The 22,959-nt window shown below is 47.0% G+C and overlaps 2 protein-coding genes and 1 long non-coding RNA gene across 4 annotated transcripts in view; 1 reads left to right on the top strand and 2 right to left on the bottom strand.

Moving 5' to 3' along the window:
- RAD9A (RAD9 checkpoint clamp component A) overlaps positions 1–22,959 on the top strand; it is an 81,505-nt gene that overhangs the window by 13,589 nt on the left and 44,957 nt on the right. The gene's annotated exons all lie outside the window — the stretch shown is intronic.
- LOC134740305 (uncharacterized) lies at positions 7,660–14,928 on the bottom strand. Its single transcript, XR_010127676.1, has 2 exons — positions 14,682–14,928; positions 7,660–7,978 (listed from the first exon to the last, which is right to left on the bottom strand). It is a non-coding gene; the product is annotated as an uncharacterized LOC134740305 (long non-coding RNA).
- On the bottom strand, positions 20,753–22,808 carry POLD4 (DNA polymerase delta 4, accessory subunit). 2 transcript variants are annotated; one of them, XM_054437395.2, is made up of 4 exons: positions 22,523–22,808; positions 22,216–22,305; positions 21,914–22,025; positions 20,753–21,225 (listed from the first exon to the last, which is right to left on the bottom strand). In XM_054437395.2, the coding sequence occupies exons 1-4, from the start codon at positions 22,617–22,619 to the stop codon at positions 21,201–21,203; spliced, it is 324 nt and encodes a 107-aa protein (XP_054293370.1). In that variant the 5' UTR covers positions 22,620–22,808; the 3' UTR covers positions 20,753–21,200. The 2 variants fall into 2 exon arrangements, with proteins under 2 accessions (XP_054293370.1, XP_054293371.1); XM_054437396.1 differs by lacking the exon at positions 21,914–22,025 and having other exon boundaries at positions 22,523–22,766.

Below are 22,959 nucleotides of genomic sequence, written 5' to 3'. Positions count from 1 at the left end.
TGTCTCGTGCAATGCCATCAACCTTGAATTTCGGCATAGGACCCGTATGAAGTGCCACTATTAATGCCGGGAGCACTCCAGGAAGCAGAGAAAAGTTATGACATTTCAAGAAAAATCTGAATTGCTTGATATGTTCCATAGATTGAGGTCTGTACCTATGGTTGCCCACTATTTCAAGATAAATGAATCCAGTGTAAGAACTACTGTAAAAAAAAAAAAAAAAAAAAAAAAGGAAATTGGTGAAGCTATACCAGGGGGTGTGAAAATCTCGCACTTTTTGCAAAATAACTTTTTATCTCATATTGAAAATTCACCTTTTATGTGCAGGGTTGCTATAAGAAAGGAGTACATGTAGACTCTAATATGATTTGAGAAAAAGTGAAGTAATTATATGACAAAGCAAAAGGAAGGTGAGGATCTAACGCTAGAGAATTTAATGCCATCAAAGGATGGTTTGGTAGTTTTAGAAAGAGGTTTGGCTTTAAAAATGTCAAGAGAGGCTGGGTGCGGTGACTTATGCCTATAATCCTAGCACTTTGGGAGGCCAAGGTGGGAGGACTGCTTGAGCCCAGAAGTTTGAGACTAGCCTGGGAAACATGGCAAAACCCTATTTCTACTAAAAATACTAAAAATTAGCCAGGCGTGGTGGCATGCACCTATTGTCCCAGCTACTTGGGAGGCTGAGGTAGGAGAATCACCTGAGTCCGAGAGGTCGAGGCTGCAGTGAGCTGTGTTAGTGCCACTGCACTCCAGCCTGAGTGATGGGAGTGAGATTCTGCCTCAAAAGAAAAAAAAAAAGGTCAAGATAACAGGAAAAGCACCTTTTACCTACCAAGAGACAAAAGATGAGTTCTGAGATGCCAATAAGAAAATAACTGAGGCCCGGTGCGGTGGCCTACACCTATAATCCCAGCACTTTGGGAGGCCGAGGTGGGTGGATTGCTTGAGTTCAGGAGTTCAAGACCAGCCTGAGCAACATGGTGAAACTCCATCTCTACTAAAAAAAAAAAAAAATTGACCAGCTGTGTTGGCAAATGCCTGTAGTCCCAGCTACTCAGGAGGCTGAGGTGGGAGGATCACCTGAGTCCAGGAGGTTGAGGCTACAGTGAGCTGTGATTGTGCCACACTGTACTCCAGCCTGGGCAATGGGAGTGAGAACTTGTCTCAAAAAAAAAAAAAAAAGGAGAAAAGGTACCTGCCTGAACAGGTTTTTAATGCAGAAGAAAAGAGAAAACCACAAAAGACCTTTATTAGTAAGGAAGAGAAGTGAGCAGTAGGATTTAGGAAAGAAAAGATAGACTAACTCTACTGTTTTGTGCAAATGCAGTCAGTTTTATGATGAAGGCTGCCCTTATCTATAAATGTGCTAACCCCCAAGCCAAAGGGAAAAGAAAAACACCAGCTGCCAATTTTTTGGTTGTACAACAGGAAAGCTTGGACAACGAAAACCCTTTTTCTGAATTGATTTCATTGATACTTTGTCCCTGAAGTCAGGACATACCTTGTCAGTAAGGGGATTGCCTTTTTTGTTGTTTTTTGAGATGGAGTCCTGCTCTGTCACCCAGGCTGGAATGCAGTAGCATGATCTCGGCTCACTGCGGCCTCCGCCTCCTGGGTTAAAGCGATTCTCCTGCCTTGGCCTCCTAAGTAAGTGGGATTACAGGCACGCACCACCATGCCCAGCTAATTTTTGTATTTTTAGTAGAGACAGGGTTTCACCATGTTGGCCAGGCTGGTCTCAGACCCCTGACCTCAAGTGATCCACCTGCCTCATCCTCCCAAAGTGCTGGGATTACAGGCAAGAGCCACCACACCTGGCCTGGGATTGCCTTTTACAATTCTCTTGTTATTGGACAATGCCCTTGGCATTGAACCCCATCAGTTCAGTACCGAAGGTGTCAAAGTGGTCTACTTGTCTCCAAACACATCATCTCTAATTCAGTCTCTCGATGAGGGGATCGTAAGGACCTTAAAGGCTCATTACACATATACACGGTACTCTATGGAAAGGACTGTCAACTCTATGGAAGCAAACCCTGATAGAACATCATGAAAGTCTGGAAGGATTATACCACTGAAGATGCCATCATTGTTATGCAAAAAGCCATGAAAACCATCAAGCCTGAAACAATAAATTCCTCCTGGAGAATACTGTGTCCGGATGTTATGCATGATTTCACAGGATTGATGATAAAGCCAAGCAAGGAAATCATGAAAAAGATTGTGGATATGGCAAAAAAGATGGGGTGAAGGGTTTGATGTGGATCTCAGAGAAATTGAAGAGCTTAATAGACACCACCCGAGATGAATTAACAGAAGATGACTTGATAGAGATGAGTGCTTCTGAACCTGTGCCAGATGAAGAAGAAGATGTGGAAGCAGCAGTGGCAGAAAATAATTAACATTAGTCTAGAAGAAGGGTTCTGATTATTCAGGACCACTTTTGACATTTTTTATGACATGGACCCTTCTGTGATGCAGACACTGAAACTCAATCAAACAGTGGAAGAAGGATTAATACCATATAGCAGGGGTCCCCAACCCCCAGGCCACCGGAACCAGGCCGTACAGCAGGAGGTGAGCGACGGGTGAGCAAGCGAACACAAGCTTCATCTGCATCTACATCCGCTCCCCATCACTTGCATTCCCACGTAAGCACCACCTCTTGTCAGATCACAGGAGAGCGAACCCCATCATGAACTGTGCGTGTGAGGATCTGGGTTACCAGCTCCTTATGAGAATCTAATGCCTGGTGATCTGTCACTGTCTTCTATCACCCCAGAAAGGACCATCTAGTTGCAAGAAAACAAGCTCAGGGCTCCTACTGATTCCACATTATGGTGAGCTGTCTAATTATTTCATTATATATTACAATGTAATAATAATAGAAATAAAGCACACAATAAATATAAAGTGCTTGAATCATCCCGAAACCACCCCCTTAAACCCATCTATGGGAAAAAAGTCTTCCATAAAACCAGTCCCTGGTGCCAAAAAGGTTGGGACTGCTGCTATATAGAAACATTTTTAGAGAAATGAAAAAGCAAAAATGTCAGACAGAAGTTACAATGTATTTCCGTAAAGTTACACCAGAGTGTGCCTGCCTCTCCTGCCTCCCATTCCACCTCTTTTGCCTCTGCTGCCCCTGAGATAGCAAGACCAACCATTCCTCTTCCTTAGCCTACTCAACGTGAAGGCGACGAGGATAAAGGCCTTTATGATGATCCATTTCCACTTAATAGTAAAAATACTTTTATGATTCCCCTGCCCTCCCCGCCCCTCCCCTTCTCTTTTTTTGAGACAAGGTTTCATTCTCACCCAGGCCAGAGTGTAGTGGTGCGATCTCAGCTCACTGCACTTCAGCCTCCTGGGCTCCCAGGCTCAAAGGATCTTCCCTCAAAACTCCAGCTCCGGTTGAGCATGGTGGCTCGTGCCTGTAATCCCAGCACTTTGGGAGGCGAGGTGGGCAGATCACCTGAGGTCAGGAGTTTGAGACCAGCCTGGCCAACATGGTGAAACCCCGTCTCTACTAAAAATACAAAAATTAGCCAGACATGGTGGTGCACACCTGTAATTCCAGCTACTTGGGAGGCTGAGGCAAGAGAATCACTTGAATCTGGAAGGCACAGGTTTCAGTGACCCAAGATCGTGCCACTGCACTCCAGCCTGGGCCACAGAGCAAGATTCTGTCTCAAAAAAAAAAAAAAAAAAAAAAAATTAATTAATTACAGAAAAAAAACCCATCTCTACAAAAAAATGTGAAAAATCAGTTGGGCACAGTGGCTGTAATCCCAGCAATTTGGGAGGTTGAGGCGAGTGGATCACTTGAGGCCAGGAGTTCGAGACCACCCTTGCCAACATGGTGAAACCTGGTGTCTAGTAAAAGTACAAAAAAAGGCCGGGTGCGGTGGCTCACGCCTGTAATCTCAGCACTTTGGGAGGCTGAGGCGGGCAGCTCACTTGAGGTCAGGAGTTCAAAACCAGCCTGGTCAACATGGTGAAACCCCATCTCTACTAAATATACAAAGAAATTAGCCAGGCGTGGTGGTGGGCACCTGTAATCCCAGCGACTTGGGAGGCTGAGGCAGGAGAGTTGCTTGAACGTGGGAGGCAGAGGTTGCAGTGAGCCAAGATCGCATCATTGCACTCCAGCCTGGGCAACAGAGCGAGACTCCATCTCAAAAAAAAAAAAAAAAAAAAAAAAATTAGCTGAGCATGGTGGCGGGCGCCTGTAGTCCTAGCTACTCAGGAGGCTGAGGGATTGCTTGAGCCTGGGAGGTGGAGGGTGCAGTAAGCCAGGATCTCACCACTGCACTCTAGCGTGGGCAATAGAGCCAGACCTTGTCTCAATAAATAAATAAGTAGGCCAGGTGTGGTGGCTCACACCTGTAATCCCAGCACTTTGGGAGGCCAAGGCGGGCGGATCACAAGGTCAGGAGTTTGAGACCAGCCTGAACAACATGGTGAAACCCCGTCTGTACTAAAAATACAAAAATTAGCCAGGCCTGGTGGCACAGGCCTGTAATCCCAGCTACTTGGGAGGCTGAGGCAGGAGAATCGCTTGAACCTGGGAGGTGGAGGTTGCAGTGAGCCAAGATTGCACCACTGCACTCCAGCCTGGGCGACAGAGTGAGACTCCATCTCTAAATAAATAAATAAATAAATAAATAAGTAACCAACAAATACACAGTTGTCAGAGATTTGAAAACCTTTTGGCCAGGGCGCGGTGGTTCATGCCTGTAATCCCAGCACTTTGGGAGGCCAGAGTGGGTGGATCACCTAAGGTCAGGAGTTCTAGACTAGCCTGGCCAACATGGTGAAACCCCGTCTCTACGAAAAATAGAAAAATTAGCCAGGCATGGTGGCAGGCGACTGTAATCCCAGCTACTCGGGGGGGCCAAGGCAGGAGAATCTCTTGAACCCCAGAGGCAGAGGTTGCAGTGAGCCGAGATCATGCCATCATACTCCAGCCTAGGGAATAAGAGTGAAACTTCGTCTCAAAAAAAAAAGAAAACCTTCTTTTGGCAATTAATAGAACAACTAGACAAAAAAGCAGCTGCATATAGAAAACCTGAACAATACCATCAACCAATTTGATATAGCTGACATTCAAGAAACTCCACAAAATAACTGCAGGTGATCTGCCCACTTCACCATCCCAACGTGCTGGGATTACATTTTTTTCAAGCACACATAGAACATTAGCCAAGCTAGATTATATCTGGGCCATAAGATAAGTCTCAATATATTTCTAAAGATTAAAATCTATTGCTTAAGGCCAGAAATTCAAGACCAACCTGGGCAACGTATTAAATAGATAGACCCCATCTCCATAAAAAGTAAAAAACTTAGCTGAGCATGGTAGCACTTGCCTATAGTCCCAGCTACTTGGGAGACTGAAGTGGGAAGATTGAGCCTAAGGAGTTGGTTGCTGCAGTGAGTATGATTATTGTGCCACTGCACTCCAGCCTGGTTAAAGAGTGAGACCCTGTCTCTATTAAAAAAAAAAATAAGGGAAAAAACCCCAAACAACCTTACAGAATACTCTCTGATCATCTGATCACAATGAAATTAAATTAGAGACAAATAATATTAATAGTAACATATCTAGAAAGTCCCCAAATGTTTAGAAATTAAAGAATATATTTCCAAAGAATATATTTTTAGGCCAGGTATGGTGGCTCACACCTGTAATCCCAGCACTTTGGGAGGCCGAGGAGGGAGGATTGCTTGAGGCCAGGAGTTTGAGACCAGCCTGGGCAATATAGCGAGATCCTGTCACTACAAAAAATAAACAAAATTAGCTAGGCATGGTGACACATACCTGTAGTCCCAGCTACTCAAGAGGCTGAGGCAGGAGAATCGCTGGAACCCAAGAGGCGGAGGTTGCAGTGAGCTGAGAACAATGCCATTGCACTCCAGCCTGGGTGACAAGAGTGAAACTCTGTCTCAAAAAAAAAAGAAAAAAAAAGTATTTCTGTGTAACTAATGAATCAAAGAAGAAAGCACAAATGAGAAAATATTTCAAACTGAAGCATATGAGGCATAGAATATCAAAATATGTGTGGTGCAGCTAAAGAAGTACTTAAAGGAATGGATAATTTAAAGTACCTACATGAGAAAAGAGAAAGGTTTAGATTTTTGAGGGGGTGGTCAGAGGGACAGAGTGGGACACTGGAGTGCAGTGGTGTGATCTCGGTTCACTGCAACCTCTGCCTCCCAGGTTCAAGCGATTCTCATGCCCCAAACTCCTGGCTTCAAGTGATCCACCCACCTTGGCTTCCCAAAGTGCTGGGATTACAGGCATGAGCCACCATGCCCGGTGGAAAGGTTTAAATTAATAATTCTATGTTTCTACCTTAAGAAGCTATAAGAAGTTTGGCAGTTTCTCAAAAAGTTAAATAGAATTACCATATGACTCAGCAGTTCTACTCCCTAGTATATATGCAGGAGAGTCAAAAACATGTTCATACAAAAATATGTACACAAATGTTCATAACAGTGTTAGCCAAAATGTGGAAGCAATCCAACTGTCCATTCACAGATGAATGAATAAACAAAATGTGGTATATCCCTATAGTGGAATATTATTCAGCCATGAAAAGGAGTGAAGTGGTTATATGCTACAAGATGGATAAACCTTGAAAACCTTATGCTAAGTGAAGAAAAGCAGACACAAAATGATTCCATTTATATGAAATTTTCAGGGCTGGGTATGGTGGCTCATGCCTGTAATCCCAGCACTTTGGGAGATTAAAGTGGGAGGATTGCTTGAGCCCAGGAGATCAGCATGGGCAACATAATGAGATCCTCTCTACAAAAAATAAAAAATTAGCCAGGTGTGGTGACATACACCTGTAATCTTGAGGCATGAGAACCCTTGAGCCAGGAGGCCAAGACTGCAGTAAGCACTGCTACACTCCAGCTTGGGCAACAAAGTGAGACCCTGCCTCAAAAAAATTGTAAAAAATTAATTATAAAAATGAAAATTTTAGAATAGACAGATCCATATAGACAGAAAGCAGATTAGTGGTTGCAAGGGAGGAATTGGAACTGACTGCCATTAAGCACAGCGTTTCTTTCTGGGGTGATGAAGATGTTACAGAATTAGATAGTGGTAATGGTTGCACAACATAGTGAATATACTAAAAATCACTGAATTTTACACTTTAAAATTGTGAATTTTGGAGGCTGGGCATGGTGGCTTATGCCTATAGTCCCAGCATTTTGGGAAGCCGAGGCGGGTAGATGGCTTGAGTTCAGGAGTTCGAGACCAGCTTAGGCAACATAGCAAAATCCCATCTCCACAAAAAATACAAAAATTAGCCTGGCATGGTGGTGCGTGCCTGTAGTCCCAGCTGCTTGGGAGGCTGAGGCTGGAGAATTGCTTGAGCCTGGGAAGTCAAGGCTGCAGTGAGCCGCGGTCCTGCCACTGCTCTCCAGCTCAGGTGACAGAGCAAGACCCTGTCTCAAAAAATAAATTAATTTGAAAAATGGTAAATTTTATATTATGTGGATTATAGCGCAAAAAAAAAAAAAAGAAAGAAAAGAAACAGCACAGTGCTGTGCACCTGTAGTCCCAGCTACTCATGGGGCTGAGGTGGAAAGATTGAGCATAGGAGTTCGAGACCAGCCTTGGTGACATAGACCCTGTCAAAAAAAGAAGAAAATATTTAATTTTATTTAATTTTATTTTTTGAGACGGAGTTTCACTCTTGTTGCTCAGGCTGGTGTGCGATGGTACGATCTTGGCTCACCGCAAACTCCGCCTCCCGGGTTCAAGTGATTCTCCTGCCTCAGCCTCCCAAATAGCTGGGATTACAGGCATGCGCCACCACACCCGGCTAATTTTGTATTTTTAGTAGAGACGAGGTTTCTCCATGTTGGTCAGGCTGGTCTCGAACTCCTGACCTCAGGTGATCTGCCCGCCTCGGCCTCTCAAAGTGCTGGGATTACAGGGTAAGCCATGGCACCCAGCCTAAGAAGAAGAAAATAAAATAAGCTAGAAAAAGAACAAGTTAAGTCCAAAGGAAGGAAATAATGACAAACAGAAGTTAATGAAATAGAAAACACACAGAGGTTGGGAGCAGTGGCTTATGCCTGTAATTCCAGCACTCTGGGAGGCTAAGGCAAGAGGATCACCTGAGCCCAGGAGTTCAAGACTAGCCTGGCATAGTGAGACCCCATCTCTACAAAAAGTAAATTTAAAAAATTAGCTCAGTGTGGTGGGTCATGCCTGTAGTCACAGCTACTTGGGAGGCTGAGGCGGGAGGAACCCTTGAGCCTGGGAGATGGAGGCTGCAGTGAGCCATGATTGCACCACTGCAGTCCAGCTTGGATGACAGAATAACACCCTGTCAAAAAAAAAAAAAAGTAAAGAAAAGAAAATACATACACACAGACACAAAGACACATACACACATACACACACACACACACAAAACAGAGAAAAATAGCAAAGCCAAAAGCTGATTCTTTGAAAAAATAATAAAATTGATAAAACCATATCAAAACTGATAAAAAAAAAATACAGGCTGAGCATGGTGGCTCACACCTGTATTCCCAACACGTTGGGAGGCCAAGGCTGGTGGATTACTTGAGGCCAGGAATTCAAGACTAGCCTGACCAACATGGTGAAACCCCTTCTCTACTAAAAGTACAAAAAATTAGCCAGGCATGGTGGTGCACACCTGTAATCCCAGCTACTCAGGAGGCTGAGGCACGAGAATCACTTGAACCTGGGAGGTGGAGGCTGCAGTGAGCCGAGATCATGCCACTGTACTCCAGGGCAACAGAGCAAGATCTTGTCTCAAAAAAAAAATTACCAATTATTAGTAATGAAAGAGTAGATATCAGTTTAGATTGTTATGTATTAAGATGATAAAAAGGAGTATTGTGAACAACTTTATGGAAATTGACAACTTGAATGAAATTACCCCTTTTTAAAATGTTTTATTTATTATTTATTTTTAAGACAGGGTCTTACTCTCTTGCGCAAACTGGAGTGCAGTGGCAATCATGGCTCACTCCACCTCTGGGGCTCAGGTGATTCTCCCACTCCAGCCTCAGAAGTAGCTGGGACTACAGGTGGGTGCCACCATGCCTGGCTAATTTTTCGTACTTCTTTGTAGAGATGGGGTTTTGCTATGTTTCTTAGGTTGGCCTTGAACTCCTGAGCTCAAGCAATTCACTTGCCTTGGCCTCCCAAAGTGCTGAGAGTACAGGCATGAACCACTGTGCCTGGCCAGAATCTTTTAAAAACCACTAGAATAAAATGGATTTACCAAGGTAACAGGATACAAAGTGAATATACAAAAACCATTTATATTTCTATGTTCTAGCAACAAACAATGGGAAAATGAAAATTTTTTAAAAATCCACTTATAATAGAATAAAAACCTTGTTAGGAATAAATTTAGCCAAAGATAAGCAAGACCTCTACACTTAAAACTAGGCTGGGTACCATGGCATATGACTATAGTCCCAGCACTTTGGGAGGCTGAGGCAGGAGGATCGCTTGAATCCAGGAATTCCAGACCACAGACCAGCCTGGGTGACATAGTGAGACCCTGTCTCTACAAACAAAAGAAAAAAAAAACACCAGTTTTTTAAAACTAACTAACTCTATATGATTTCAAGCTTTATTGTGAAGCTACACAAATCAAGACAGTGTGATGTTGAGATAAACATATCAATGCGAAAGAATAGAGAGTTTAGCAGTAGTCCCACACTTATATGGCCAAATTATTATTATTATTTTTTTTTATTCAGACGGAGTCTTGCACTGTCGTCCAGGCTGGAGTGCAGTGGCACGATCTCAGCTCACTGCAAGCTCCGCCTCCTGGGTTCACGCCATTCTCCTGCCTCAGCCTCCCGAGTAGCTGGGGCTACAGGCATCCGCCACCACGTCCGGCTAATTTTTTTGTATTTTTAGTAGAGACGGGGTTTCACGGTGTTAGCCAGGATGGTCTCGATCTCCTGATCTCGTGATCCACCCTCCTCAGCCTCCCAAAGTGCTGGGATTACAGGCATGAGCCACCGCACCCAGCCATGGCCAAATTATTTTGATGACAGTGCCAAGGTAATTAAGTGGGTAAAAGGTCTTTGAGCAAATGGGGCTGGAACTGTATATCCACATTAAAAAAGAAAAAAATCTTTTTGAACCTTGAGCTGTACCGCTAAATGAAATAGAAAATACACAAAAAAGTGGAGAAAATTAGCAAAGCCAAAAGTTGGTTTCTTGAAATAAGTTAATAAAATTGAGGCTAGGTGCAGTGGCTCACACTTGTAATCCCAGCACTTTGGGAGGCCGAGGATGGTGGATCACAAGGCCAGGATTTCAAGACCAGCCTGGCCAACATGGTGAAACCCTGTCTGTACTAAAAATACAAAAATTAGCTGGGCATGGTGGTGGGCACCTGTAATCCCGGCTACTCAGAAGGCTGAGGCAGAGAATTGCTTGAACCCAGGAGGCAGAGGTTGCAGTGAGCCATGATTGCGCTACTGCACTCCAGCCTGGGCGACAGAGCAAGACTCTGTCTCCAAAAATAAAATAAAATAAAATGAAATGAAATTGGTAAGTCCCTAGTAAGACTAAGAAAATAGAGAAAATATAAATCCCCAATTATCAGGAATGAAACAGTGAAATTAAAAATAGATCCTAAACCTAAATGTAAAAGCTAAAACAATGAAGTATCTAGAAAAAAATAGAAAATATTTGTTACTTTGGGGTAGGTAAACATTTCTTAGGACATAAAAAACAGTAACAAAAAAAAAAAGATAAACTGGATTTCATCAAAATTTAAAACTTTGGGCCGGGTGTGGTGACTGATGCCTGTAATCCTAGCACTTTGGGAGGCTGACACAGGTGGATTACACGAGGTCAGGGGTTTGAGACCAGCCTGGCCAACATGGTGAAATCCTGTCTCTACTAAAAATACAAAAATTAGCTGGGCGTGGTGGCACATGCCTGTAATCCCAGCTACTTGGGAGGCTGAGGTAGGAGAATCGCCTAAACCCAGGAGGCGGAGGTTCCAGTGAGCCAAGATCACGCCATTGTACTCCAGCCTAGGCAACAAGAGTGAAACTCCATCACACATACAGACACACACGCACGCACACACACATTTTAAAACTTTCGTTCTTCTAAAGGTACTATTAAGAAAAAAATTCTGGCCGGGTGCAGTGGCTCTCGCCTATAATCCCAGCACGTTGGGAGGCCGAGGCAGGCAGGTGGATTGCTTGAGGTCAAGAATTTTGAGACCAGCCTGGCCAACGTGGTGAAACCCCATCTCTACTAAAAATACAAAAATTAGCCAGGTGTGGTGGCACACGCCTGTAATCCCAGCTACTCGGGAGGCTGAGGCAGGAGAATCCCTTGAACCTGGGAGGCAGACGTTGCAGTGATCCAAGATTGCCCCACTGCACTCCAGCTAGGGTGACAAAGCGAGACTCTGTCTCAAAAAAAAAAAAAAAAAATTCCAAAAATTTTGTCTGGAACCACTAAAGACCCCAAATAGCCAAAGCAATCCTAAGCAAAAATAACGAAGCTGGAGGCATCATACTGAGTTCAAAATATACTACAAAGCTATAGTAACCAAAACAGCATGGTACAGTCATAAAAACATACACATAGACCAGTGGAACAGTATAGATAACCCAGAAATAAATCCATACAACTGATTTTCAGCAAAGGTGCCAAGAATATACATTGGGGAAAAGATGGTCTCTTCAATAAATGGTGCTGGGAAAACTGGATATCCACATTCAGAAGAATGACAAAAATTAACTCAAAATGGATTAAAGACTTAAATATAAGACCTCAAACTATAAAACTACTAGAAGAAAACACAGGAGAAATGCTTTATGACATTGACCTAGGCAAGGATTTTTGAGATAGGACCTCAAAAGCACAGGCAACCAAAGCAAAAGTAGACCAATGGGATTACATCAAAAAGCTTCTGCACAGCAAAGAAAACAATAGAGCATGGCCAGACACAGCAGCTCACACCTTTAGTACCAGCTACTCTGGAGGCTGAGGTGGGAGGATTGCTTAAGCCCAAAAGTTTGAGGCTGCAGTAAACTGTGATTGTGCCATTGCACTCCAGCCTGGGTGACAGAGCAATACTCCATCTTAAAAAAATAAAATGGTAGAACCACTTCAGAAAACAGACTGGCAGTTTACTCTAAAGTCAAATATATATATATGATATATAACGTAGCAATATGATTCTTTGGCATATAGCCAAGAAAAATGAAAACCTGCCCACACAAGGACTTGCACATGAATGTTTATAACAGCTCCATCCATCAGAGTCTAAAACTGGAAACAACCCAAATGTTCATCAGCTGATAAATGGGATAAATACATTTTAGTATATTCACACAATGGATTTTTTTTTTTTTTTTTTGAGACGGAGTCTCACTCTGTCACCCAGGCTAGAGTGCGGTGGCACGATCTCGGCTCACTGCAACCTCCACCTCCCAGGTTCAAGCAATTTTCCTGCCTCAGCCTCCTGAGTAGCTGGAATTACAAGCACACGTCACCACACCTGGTTAATTTTTTTGTATTTTTAGTAGAGATGGGGTTTCCCTATGGTGGTCAGGCTGGTCTCGAACTCCTGACCTCGTGATCTGCCTGCCTTGGCTTCCCATAGTGCTGGGATTACAGGTGTGAGCCACTGCGCCTGACCAATACACAATGGAATATTATTCAGCAACAAAAGTGAATGAACTTGGCCAGGCATGGTGGCTCATGCCAGTAATCCCAGCACTTGAGAGGCTGAGGCAGGAAGATTGCTTGAGTCCAGGAGTTCAAGACCATCCTGGGCAACATAGCGATAATTAATTTTTTTTTTTTTTTTCACATAGAGATGGTGTTTCACTCTGTTGCCCCAGACTGGTCTCAAATTCTCTTGAGCTTAAGCAATCCTCCTGCCTTGGCCTCCCAACATGCTGGGATTAAAGGCATGAGCCACTGCATTTGGCCCTTATTTTTTTTTTTGGGAGACAGAGTCTTGCTCTGTCACCTAGGCTGGAGTGTAGTGGTGCAGTCACACCTCATTACAGCCTCAACCTACCAGGCTCAAGGGGTCCTCCCCAACCTCAGCCTCCCGAGTAGCTGGAACCACAGGTGCAAGCCGCCACAGTGGGCTAATTTTTAAGTTTTTGTAGAGACAAGATTTCGCTATGTTACCTGGGCTGGACTTGAACCCCTGGCCTCAAGCAACCTCCCGCCTTGGCCCCCCAAATATTTGGGATTACAGGTGTGAACCACTGCACCTGGCCCAGTCTCTTATGGATGACAGACTTTTAGGCTATTTATATTCTTTGCTATTACAAAGAGTTTTATAATAAATAACCTTACATATGTTATTTTACATATACCAACGTATCTGTAGGATAAATTTCTAGATATAGACTGAAAAGGATAGGTGCATTTATAATTTTGATAAATAATGCCAAATTAGTGTCCTTGGAGTTGTACAAGTGAATACTCCAGCATTGCAGGACTGGAATAGTCAGATCCTGGCCAGCCATTCTCCCGAGAGCATGTGGAGAGATGGGCTGGATGGCTCACTGCAGTGATGACCGTCTCTACTCTGCACCTCAGAGGACCTCAGCTAAGCACTCCATGGCCAGCCCACTGGAGGCACAGGCTTCAAAACAGGAAATGAAAAGGGCCTGCTTCTGCAGTTGACAGCTTTGATGCCTTCCTCACTGAGAAGGCCTTAGGAAAAGATGGCTCCTGCCATCAAGGCCACACAACCCCTATGGAGAAGTGACTTAGAGCCCAAAGAGTTGCATTTACAACTCTCACACAAATGATTCTCACGAGCTAGACAGGATCAAAAAGTAGGTGTGAGTAGGCCGGGCACAGTGGCTCACGCCTGTAATCCCAGCACTTTGGGAGGCCGAGGTGGGCAGATCTCCTGAGGTCAGGAGTTCAAGACCAGTTTGGCCAACATGGTGATACCCCGTCTCTACTAAAAATATAAAATTAGCTGGGCATGGTGGTGCCTGCCTGTAATCCCAGCTACTCGGGAGGCTGAGGCAAGAGAATCGCTTGAACCTGGGAGGCAGAGGTTGCTGTGAGCCAAGGTTATGCCACTGCACTCCAGCCTGGGGGACAGAGCAAGAGTTCGTTTAAAAAAAAAAAAAGTAGGTGTGAGTGAAGTGGGACAATTTGGTCAGCTCTTTTTTTTTTTTTTTCTTTTTTTTTTTTTTTAACAGGGTCTTGCTGTGTTGCTCAGGCTGGAGTGCTGTGGTGGGAATATGGCTCACTGCAGTTCAACTTCATGGGCTCAAGTGATCCTCCTGCCTCAGACCCACTAGCTGGGGCCACAGGCGTGTGCCACACCGAGCTAATTTTTAATTTTTTTTTTTGTTTTTTGTAGAGACAGCATACCCCTTTGTTGCCCAGGCTGGTCTCAAACTCCTGGGCTCAAGTGATCCTCCTGCCTCAGCCTCCCAAAGTGCTAGGATTACAGGGGTGAGCCACTGTGACCAACCTCAGCCAGCTTTGAGCGCTTACTATGTAGCCAACCTTGTGTTAGGTATACACCAGCAGAGATAAAATATTCTCTAGCACTGGAAACAATGAAGCGTATTGTTGTGGCAATGTGACATGCTGTAATAAAACAGAAACAGGTTACCGTGGGAAGCAGAGGGGAAATCCTTACCTTTCTTCAGGGAAGGCTGCACAGAGGGAGAAACATCCCGCAGTCAAGGGCAGGGCCTGCAGACATAGGAACCATTGGCGCCTCTAGGTGAGGTAAAGGGGCATCCACGAGGTCAGGATGGAGGCTCACATCCCAGAGGGAGCTCCCAGGAGATGCTTTTCCTTCAAGAGACAGGACCAAAGTTGGGCTCAAGAAGGACTCAGACCCCAACACATGGTCTACCATCACTTGTTCACCTGGAGGGCACCCCTACTCATCCTTACATACTCAGCTGAAGGTTGTCATAGGCCAGGCCCAAGCCTGTCTTGCAGCATTGTTTGAAGTATACCTGCACATCTGTTTTCTGTCTCCCTACTACAGTGAGCTCTTGGGGCTTAGGGCCTGGAGTTCTAATCATTTGCATCTGCCATGACTAGCACAAAGTTATGGTTTTCTAGCTTAGGACTCAGGTGGATAGACTCAGGTGGGTAAACTGCGTGGAAAACTAGGAATCATTTTGAGAATCTCAGAGATTCTCAATTTTGAGAGTCTCTCATTTTGAGTCCCAGAGGTGGCAGTAACCCAAATTGGCCTCAAGCTGGCACTGTTGTAGTTTTCTTCTGTTTCTAGACCAATTCAGAAACTTGCTTCTTTCCTATGTTGACTTTAGTTTCTTGGTAAATTAGCTCCTTAAACCTTCAAGCTACTAGTGAGTTTGTCTGAGGGTGGATAAATGTTGCCACACCTGAGTCAATAAAGAATGAATCAGTGTGGCCTTCACAGAGGGGTGTGGTACTGGTAGTTACCATGACAGCCAAAGACACTAGGGAGAACTACAAAACGGGGATAGAGGGAAGTGGGAAATGGAGGAATGGAATGAGGGCAAGTCCCCTCCATGCTTCCTGACAGTATCTTCCTTGATGTCTTTGCAGCATCACACCGGAGACCTCTGGGACGCTGCTCTGCCTTGGTTCTCCTGCCACTCTGAGCACTCTTCCCCTCTGGTTTGCTGGATCTTCTTCCACCATTTTCTAGAGAGAATTTTTCCCAAGTGCCATGCTTGGTCTTCTCTTTGACTGTCTCTCTTGAATCTTTCATCTGTGCGCATGGGTCAGTTCTATGCAGGTGACTTCCTTGTCCCCTGGATACCGCCCCTCCCCTGACCTCTCTGCTGGACTTGAGCTCTGTTTCCATTTCCTACCAGATGTTTCCATTTGGTGTCCTGTCGTCATCTCAAACCAAGCGTGTATAAAATTGAGCCTGTCTTCCCCCTCCCAGTTTCCATTTTTCTTCACATGGCATCAGCATTCTCTCACCCACCCAAGCTCAAAACCTGAGTCATATTTGACACCTCCTCCCCATTCTTCCCTTACCAAATGCAAGTTTTGCCAACTTCTTTTGCAACATCTCTTATAGTTCTTTGTCCCTTTATTTTATTTATTTTTAATTTTTTTGAGACGGAGCTTCACTCTCGTTGCCCAGGCTGGAGTGCAGTGGCACGATCTTGGTTTACTGCATTACCGCAACCTCTGCCTCCCAGGTTCAAGCGATTCTCCTGCCTCAGCCTCCTGAGTAGCTGGAATTACAGGCGTGCACCACCACGCCCAGCTAATTTTGTATTTTTAGTAGAGACAGGGTTTCTCCACGTTGGTCAGGCTGGTCTTGAACTCCCAACCTCAGGTGATCCACCCTCCTCGGCCTACCAAAGTGCTGGGATTACAGGCATGAACCACCGCTCCCAGCCAAATGCTAAGTTTTTTTTATTTTATGTGGAAACATCTGTGGTATATACTTCACAGCTCTGTGTTCCTAGCCTGTGGCACACACATGATTCCCTCCTGCTTGCCTTTGTTCAACTCATTCCCTTAGTCTAGAACACTATTCTCTGGCTGGGTGTGGCAGTTCACTCCTGTAATCCCAGTACTTTAGGAGGCCAAGGCAGGAGGATTATTTGGCCTCAGGAGTTTGAGACCAGCCTGGGCAACATAGCAGGACTATCTCTCTAAAAAAAAAAAATTTTTTTTTTTTAATTAGCTGTGTATGACACGTGCCTATAGTCCCAGTTACTTGGGAGACCAAGGCAGGAGGATGGCTTGAGCCTGGGAGTTTGAGGCTGCAGTGAGCCATGATTGCCATGATTGCACCACTGTGCTCCAGCTTGGGCAACAGAGCAAGACCCTTTCTCCAAAAAAAAAAAAAATATATATATATATATATATGCTTTTTAGTATTTCTGAAGTGCTGTTCAAACTGAGTGAGGTGATATAGTAGATGTATCAGGGGTACCTGAAAGCAGCCATAGGCCACATGTGGCACATCTTCCTGGAGACTTCATTTTATTTAATTATAAATAATTTCACCTACTTTTATGTTAATACAACTACTCCAGGCCGGGCACAGTGTCTCATGCCTGTAATCCCAGCATTTTGGGAGGCTGAGGCGTGAATCACTTAAGGTCAGGAGTTCAAGACCAGCCTGGCCAATATGATAAAACCCTGTCTCTACCAAAAATACAAAAATTAGCCGGGAATGGTGGTGGGTACCTCTAATCCCAGCTACTTGGGAGACTGAGGCACAAGAATTGCTTGAACCCTGGAGGCAGAGGTTGCAGTGAGCCAAGATCATCCCACTGCATTTCAGCCTGAGTGACAGAGTGAGACTCTGTGTCAAAAAAGAAGTACAACTACTCCAGACATATGGAGTAGAATGCAAAATTGGTGAAGGAAATGACTAAGAACGTTCCACATGGTGCTGTCCCCTACAGTGGGGAGTCTGCATTCGCCCTGCAGTGGAAGGTGGAAGGTGAGAAACAGGGACCCCTGATTAGAAGGGGCTAGGTGCAGATGAGGTGCAGCAGGGGGAATACAATGCAGCGGGAGGGAGGTGGCAGTCCCTGTGCTCGAGGCCCCTGCAGCTGGTCCCTGTCACCTGTGGTGCTCTTTCCTTTCTGAGAACTCAAACAATTCAGTGTCTATGCCACTCTTAGGTTGCCTCAGGAAAGCATTCATATTACATGGTTTTCTAACTTGCCACATATGTAGTCCTTATCTCCTCAACAACATTCTTATCCTCCAACATCTGGAGTGCAGGTGTGGGGTGAATTCAGGCCCTGGTGTTTACTGATTGAGCAAGGCACTTTTCCTCTCAGCCTTGGTTTCCTTATCTGTAAAACATGGATAGTACTTCCCTAATGAGATTGTTCTCAGGATTCAACTAGATAACATGTGTGCAGCATTTCACATAGCAGATGGCATGGATAGGCACTTAGTAAACATCAGAGCCCTCCCAGCACGCCAGGCTCTTAGTAAACATCTGATTCTTGAATATTCCCATCCCCAAATATATCCCCCTACCTGAGGCTCCTCTCATGTTGTCTGCCTCCCTTCCTGTCACAGTGCATGTGTCTACTGAAGGCCACCCTCTTCCTGTATCCTGGTTCCTGGCCCTCCTCACCCTCACAGATATCTCACTCACACAACTGCCTCCTCATCTCCGGTAACCTCAGGTTCCCTCACTACTGGATCTCTCGGATCACTTCTCTCTCTACACTCACTCTGGGGATCTCATCCACTGTTGCAGCTTTCAAGGCCATCTAAAAGATTCCCAAGTTTATATTTTAAACCTAGAATGCCTCAGAATCCGAGACTTACATATCCACTGCCTATACCCCATGTCCCTTTGGAAGTGGCACAGATACTTCAGCATGTCTAAGATGGAGCTCCAGATTCCCGCCCCACCCTTCCCATAAGTTTTCCCATCTTAGTAATGAGAACTCTGTCCTTCCAGTCGCCCAAACCAAAACCTTTAGAGTTATCCTTGTCTCCTCTCTCTTAAATCCCACAGTCGACCAATAGGCAAGTCCTGCCAGTCAGCTCTTCATTCAAAATACAGAGCGTACCTGGCCACTTCTGAGCAGTCCACCTCCCCACGCTGGTCCAGATCACCCTCAACTCTCATGAGGCCAACTTCAGTAGCCTCCTGAGTGGTTTTGCTACCTCTGTTTTCCCCAGCTCCACAATCTTGTTTTCCACCAACAGAGTAATGTTTTCGAAACATAAGCTTGACTCTGTCATTTATTGGCTTCAAGCCCTCCAGTATCCTCCCCTCTCACTCAGAACCAAATCCAGATTTCTTATCATGGCCCTAGGGACCAGCCCACTGCCTGTCTGCCCTCAATTCCCACTACCCTTCCTCGCTCCCTGGCCCCCAGCCTCACTGGCCTCCTCAGTGCCTTTCCTGGAGCAGGCTGGAAACACTTCTTCCTCAGGGAGCTTCTCCTTGCTGCTCCTTCTGCCTGGAACACTCAGGTGCAGACCTTGCTCCCTTCCTTCCTTCAGGTCTCTGCTCAAATGCCACCTTAGCAGAGGGCCTTCCCTGACCAGTCTCTCTAACAGCGCCCCTGGCATCCTTGGACCCTTTCTGATCCCAACTCTGATTTTGCTTACTACTGACTGCTACCTGTCATAATTAACTTACGTGTTTGTTTTTGCCCATCTCCTGAGCATTAGTAATACCCCAAAGGGACCTTTGTTGCCTGGCACATAGTGAGTGCTCAGCAGCTGGGCAGGAGGTATGGCATAGTCTGGAAGAGCTTAATGCAAGTGGCCCCTGGTCACTGCACTGCCTCTTGCCTGCTGTGTGCTTTTGGGCAACTTTACTTAACCTTTCTTAGTTTCAGTTCCCCTCTCGGTAAAACCTACCTGGAAGGTTTTTTAGGAGGATTCGAGGTAATACATTTAAAGTACCTGAGACATGATCAGTGCTCAGTAAGACAGGGCTACACAGCCCACTTAGCTGCTCTCTAGGCCTGTTTTCAAGAACTTACTAGTGCTGCCTCCATCTGCCCCCAGGATAGACGGCTGCTACAGTAGATGAAGGTAACGCTATAGAAGCGGTTACTGACTCTATTCTCCATGTCATACCCTGACCCCGGGTCCCCTGAGCATTGTTTCTGGCTCCAGCCAGTTCTCCTCCATCCCCCAGCACCATCAGTTTCTTTTTTCTTTTTTTTTTTTTTTTCCGAGATGGAGTCTTGCTCAGTCGCCCAGGCTGGAGTGCAGTGGTGTGATCTAGGCTCACTGCAAGCTCCACCTCCCAGGTTCACGCCATTCTCCTGCCTCAGCCTCCCGAGTTGCTGGGACTACAGGTGCCCGCCACCACGCCCGGCTAAGTTTTTTTGTATTTTTAGTAGAGACGGGGTTTCACTATGTTAGCCAGGATGGTCTCGATCTCCTGACCTCCTGATCCACCTGCCTCAGCCTCCCAAAGTGCTGGGATTACAGGCATGAGCCACTGCGCCCAGCCTTTTTTTTTTTTTTTTTTTTTTTGAGACGGGGTCTCTCTCTGTCACCCAGGCTGGAGTGCAGTGGTGCGGCGGTCTCAGCTCACTGCCAGCACCGCCTCCCGGGTTCACGCCATTCTCCTGCCTCAGCCTCCAGAGTAGCTGGGACTACACCCGGCTAATGTTTTGTATTTTTAGTAGAGACGGCGTTTCACCATGTTAGCCAGGATGGTCTCAGTCTCTTGACCTCGTGACCCGCCCGCCTCGGCCTCCCAAAGTGCTGGGATTACAGGCGTGAGCCACCGCGCCGCGCCCGGCCATCAGTTTCTTACCAAAGCTCCTCAGATGATGGCCACGTCTGAGCAGGTCCTGCAAGTTGAGACCCTCGCCAGCCCTGCTTCTGCTTTGGATCAAGGTGGCCCCCGATGTGGGAAGCCAGAGGTGCTTGCTGGGAATGTATAGATGTGTTTGGACTTCATGAGCTATGGACCCCAGGGCTCCTCTCTGGCAAAGCACACATGTTTGTGAGGTGGGCACCGCTTAGCAAGGCAGGTGGCTGGCTGGTCAGGTAGGTTTTCCCTGGCTGCTCCAGGAAGGTGAGTCATGAGTAATTTCCCTATGGGCCACCAGGGGGCACCAGAGGTCACTCAGCTCTTCTGAGGACTTGATCGGTCTCAAGATGACTGTCTCCTCCCTCTCAGGCCTAGGACCTTCTTGAAGGAAAAGAGCTATGGTGGTGCCTCTCTCATCTCCTAACTTGCTATGGACTGCCAGTCAAAGCAGGGCCACAGTAAAGGACTGAAGGTCAGGATTCCAGGCTCAATATTCTTTATTGATAAGCATTAGTGAACCCCTTGCCCTGGGAGCTCAGCCAGTCCTGCTCTCAGATTCCTGGCCTTAGGTGGGAGAGCATCTTTTCCTCATGGATCAACTGTCCATGTCTGACTGTGCCTAACTTGCCACACCATGGGTCAGGGAGACAGGCAGTAGGTACTGGAAGGTGATGGCCAGGTCCTTTTCCCCAGTGACCACTCTCCATCTAGACGCACTCTGCTTCAGCTGCGCAGGCTCTTCCAGAGGGCTCTGGGAGCCTGCTGGTTAGATGGAGGAGTTGAGCCTCTGACACCTCCAGGTTCTGCCTGCCAAGGGTTCCTCCGCAGCAGGGCTGAGCTGAGCAGGAGCAATGGGTTCTCGCTTCTGTCCTGAGGTTCTTGGGTGGTGAGCAAGAGAGCTAAAGGCAGGAGGTCCTACGTGGTGCCTCATAGGGGATAGAGATGCCAGAGACTGTGGAAGATGGGGTGAGAGGGAGGGATACCCCAGAGAGAGAGAGAGAGAGAAAGAATCAGTTGTTAAGTCCCTGGATCTGATTTCACCAGCTTATTCTTGGCCATGCCCATAGTCCTTGGGAAACCCCTCAGTTCTAAATAGATAGTTCCTTGGGTCCTGGGTGTACCTTTGCCCCCCACTAGCTTGCAGAGGTAAGAATTATTGGCCGGGTGTGGTGGCTCACGCCTGTAATCTCAGCACTTTGGGAGGCTGAGGCTGGTGGATCACGAGGTCAGGAGATCAAGACCGTCCTGGCTAACACGGTGAAACCCTGTCTCTACTAAAAATACAAAAACAAAATTAGCCGGGTGTGGTGGCGGGCGCCTGTAGTCCCAGCTACTCGGGAGGCTGAGACAGGAGAATGGCGTGAACCCGGGAGGCGGAGTTTGCAGTGAGCCGAGATCGCGCCACTGCACTCCAGCCTGGGCAACAGAGCAAGACTCTGTCTCAAAAAAAAAAAAAAAAAAAAAAAATTATTATTATAGTAGCGTGTCCTCCTGAGCCAGGCACCTCATATAACCTTCTTGCCTGTTCATCAAGGCCTTCCAACCCTCCCATCCATTTCTCCCTCAGGTCAGGACAGCAGGGTGATGGTGCCTGGAGAAGGCCCTGGCTCCCCTGAAAGCCCTCCCGGCCTGTCTCTGACCTGCACTGGAAGCGGGGGTCTCCGGGGTGGGTCTTCAGCACCTGCCACACCTCTGGGGGAGGCTCCAAGCCCATCTGCTTGGCCCGACACCAGCGCTGCAGCCGTGTGATCCCTACCAGGGTGGGAAGACGACTCTGGAGACTTGTGGGGGGTGGGGTAGAGTCTGAGCTGGAGAACGTGTGTGTTGGGGGGAGACAGTGCCTGAGGGTCAGAGTCACGCAAGCGCTTGGGTGACTTCAGAGACGTGTGGGTGACGGGACTGCCTGGGAGAGGCGCCTCCGTGGGGCTGGGTGGGTTCTCACCGGTGCAGGGCCCGTACTGCCAGGCCAGGTCAAACTGCCTCAGCAGCTCCAGCTCCGCTTCCTCCTCGTCGCGGGGCTGGGGCTCCTCCCCTGCAATGACAGCTGCTCTTCAGGGCGAGGCTGGCCTCAGTCTCCTGCCCCTCACCTCCCAGCCTTCCTCACCACCGCTTTGCTTCTGCCACCCAGCAGCTAGACCTGGTGTAGGGAGGGGAGGACAGGCCACCTTTCCCTTTCCATTGGCCCCTCCGCCCACGTCCTCTAGGCCCCTCCGTGTCCACTCCTCCTGCCTCCCTCACGCCTCAGAGACCTAGCTCGGGTGCCAGCTCCCCCTTGCTGTGCCCAGCGGGCCCCTCCCTCCTCTTCACAACCGGGTAGGAATCAGTGATGAGCCGCTTCCGGCCCATGGCGGCCACCCAGGCAGGCAGAGAAGGAGGCAACTGCGGGGAAGAGGAGAGACCGGCCAGTGGGCGCGAGAAAGACAGCTGCTGAGAGAGACAGACGGGGCCAGGCCAGCGGCGGGCAGACAAGATGACCCAGACAAACCGAGAGAGGAAGTCGCCGGGGTCCAGGGAGGGACGCCTCCCCCACCCCCAAAAGCACGCAAACAGGAAAGACTTCAGCCAATCACAGGCCGCCTGTGCGGGGCGGGGCCCTGGCGCTAGCCAATGGTAGGCAGTGTAGGGTGAGGGGCGGGGCGGTGCCACAGCTGTGGGCCCCGGGAGGAGGGGCATGCTGGGGCGGGGG

Source organism: Pongo pygmaeus, chromosome 9 (assembly GCF_028885625.2).
Source record: "Pongo pygmaeus isolate AG05252 chromosome 9, NHGRI_mPonPyg2-v2.0_pri, whole genome shotgun sequence".
Classification (NCBI taxonomy): Eukaryota; Metazoa; Chordata; class Mammalia; order Primates; family Hominidae; genus Pongo; species Pongo pygmaeus.
The sequence above is the reverse complement of the archived record's forward strand: the minus strand, read 5'-3'. Positions and strand labels throughout refer to the sequence as shown.